Source organism: Cicer arietinum, chromosome 7 (genome assembly GCF_000331145.2).
Source record: "Cicer arietinum cultivar CDC Frontier isolate Library 1 chromosome 7, Cicar.CDCFrontier_v2.0, whole genome shotgun sequence".
NCBI classification, from domain to species: Eukaryota; Viridiplantae; Streptophyta; class Magnoliopsida; order Fabales; family Fabaceae; genus Cicer; species Cicer arietinum.
The window spans coordinates 6543956-6546021 of record NC_021166.2 but is presented as its reverse complement, the minus strand read 5'-3'; the positions used below and the strand labels follow the sequence as shown (position 1 = coordinate 6546021).

At 32.2% G+C, this 2066-nt stretch overlaps 1 protein-coding gene across 4 annotated transcripts in view; it reads left to right on the top strand.

Annotated features, from left to right (window-relative positions):
• LOC101503114 (uncharacterized) overlaps positions 1 to 1303 on the top strand; it is a 19474-nt gene extending 18171 nt beyond the window's left edge. For 3 of the 4 annotated variants that reach the window (XM_004508418.4, XM_012718050.2, XM_012718049.2), the window contains exons 19-20: positions 363 to 416; positions 490 to 1303. In XM_004508418.4, coding sequence (XP_004508475.1) covers positions 363 to 416; positions 490 to 790 — 355 coding nt within the window. In that variant the 3' untranslated portion in view covers positions 791 to 1303. The remainder of the gene's footprint in view (positions 1 to 362; positions 417 to 489) is intronic. The other variant, XM_012718052.3, reaches the window with a different exon arrangement.
• Positions 1304 to 2066: the final 763 nt, after the last annotated feature.

The window sequence follows — 2066 nt, the reverse complement described above, 5'->3', positions numbered from 1 at the left end:
TTTGGCCATATTAACAGGAATATTTTTTAATCAATGAATGAGGGTGAACGAAACATTCATTTCATGTCATAACCCCATCTGGCTAAATGAACAAAAAATAAATCCCTGCTAGTATTTCAAAGATCATCTGACTCTAACTTACTATCATGTCATCTACTTTTGGGAAATGGGAAGAATCTGAGTTTTCCATTTTGGTTAACGACATAAGGCAAGCGGCCAATTTTCGTGAACCATTTTCATTCTAAACGATTTTAAAATGAATTTCCAACATGATTACTGTCTCTGCATTGGCATGAGTGAAAAGGATTTGAATTGTATACCATGTTGACCAGGAGATCTTCCTATATTCTGTATTCTTGCAGAGTGTTGCAAAGATGGGCTGCACATATCCGGCACAGTGAACATAATATCTGGAGGTAGCACTGTTTTTCTCGTTTTATTTTAATTCTACCACTATTCACTCCATTTAACTCAAATGACCCAATGCAGGGCTCTGATTTTGTATGTTGCCGCTGGTGCACTACAAGAGGCATTGGCAGCTCTTCGTGAGGCTCAACTACCTGATACAGCTGCAATGTTCATCCTTGCATGCCGTGAAATCCACACAGAGATTGTTTCTAACTTAGACCCTACTGATGATGAATCAAGTTCATCAGTTAGTGATAAGATACTAAATTTGCGAGCTTTAGATCCTGAGAATGAAGATGTCATTGCAGTTGATGAATACTTTGGACAATACCAAAGAAAATTGGTCCATCTATGCATGGATTCACAACCATCCTATGACTAAGTATAGGGCTTGTTGAAATAGATTCAGATCATTCATTTGTATTCAATTAATTGATAACTTGGGCTGAAAAGAAAGTTGTTGGCTGATAGCTGTTGCAGTACTTCCTGTGTTCTATTTTGTCGAAGGATTGGATGCTTCCATTGCCTAAGCTGTTGTTGCAAAAGTATAAAAGGCATTGGGAAGGAAATGACGTATGGCAACATGTAATCTTGGAGGTAACAGATGCTAGAGTGTTCTATGAAACACAATCCTTTTGATTGCAATGAATATGATGGTTTACATGAACTTTCCGAAGTTGAGATTGCAATCGCATAGGTAATTGTCCCATTGTAGATCGTATATAAAATTTTGTAGGCAACAAAGCAATTAATTTGTAATTTATATGTTATGATAGGACTCCACAATGGTTGTGATTGGATTGATCAATGTTTGCATGTGTTAAGTCCATGTTGGATAACTTTACAGCATAGTAATTTGCATACATTGGAAAATATGACCAGTTGATTATTTGAATTGAGAACTGGTGGCATGCTTGGTTCCTTTGCTGCAAAATAGTGATTAATCTTACTATTGTCAAGAACTGGTAAATCATTCCTAAATCGTTGAAAATATAAACAGGATCCAAATTCAAAATCTATGCTAAGAACAATTTGGATTGATTTTATATTTTCAAAATAATGTTTTAGTCAAATAAATGTCTAATGGTAAGATATAAAATTTTATATCATTAGTTTTTTATTGTTTATCTTTTATTATCAAGTCTTTTTTTATCTTGCAAAACATATATGGTGAATATTTGTCAATTTAAAATATAATGCTTAGTTTTTTAATATTTAATTATATGTACAATTATCATCAATTTTACCTCGTTGGATTTTTAAAACAATGACAAAAATGATGCTTTCTTAACAAAAGCCCTCGTGGTTTGTACATTGAAAAAGAAAATTTTAGTGGATTTAACGAAATATTTTTCGTTGCTTCAACAGTTTTACCAATTTGAACTATTTAATGCCTGGACTAGAGTGGATTTGATAACAATTTTAAGTAATTAACTATTTCTTTTTCCGAAAGTTATTTTACAAAATTTAACGACTGTCTTAATATAATCATGTCGTAGGTAGCTAAACAAAATTACAAGCTCATTGCTAGATATCAATTTTTTTTTATTAAAGCTAGATATCAAAATTTTAATAACAGAGTATCAAGTAAAAATCATACACTAAATATATTTTGAAGGCACATTACGCAAAAAAATTGTATATAGTAACGGATATGA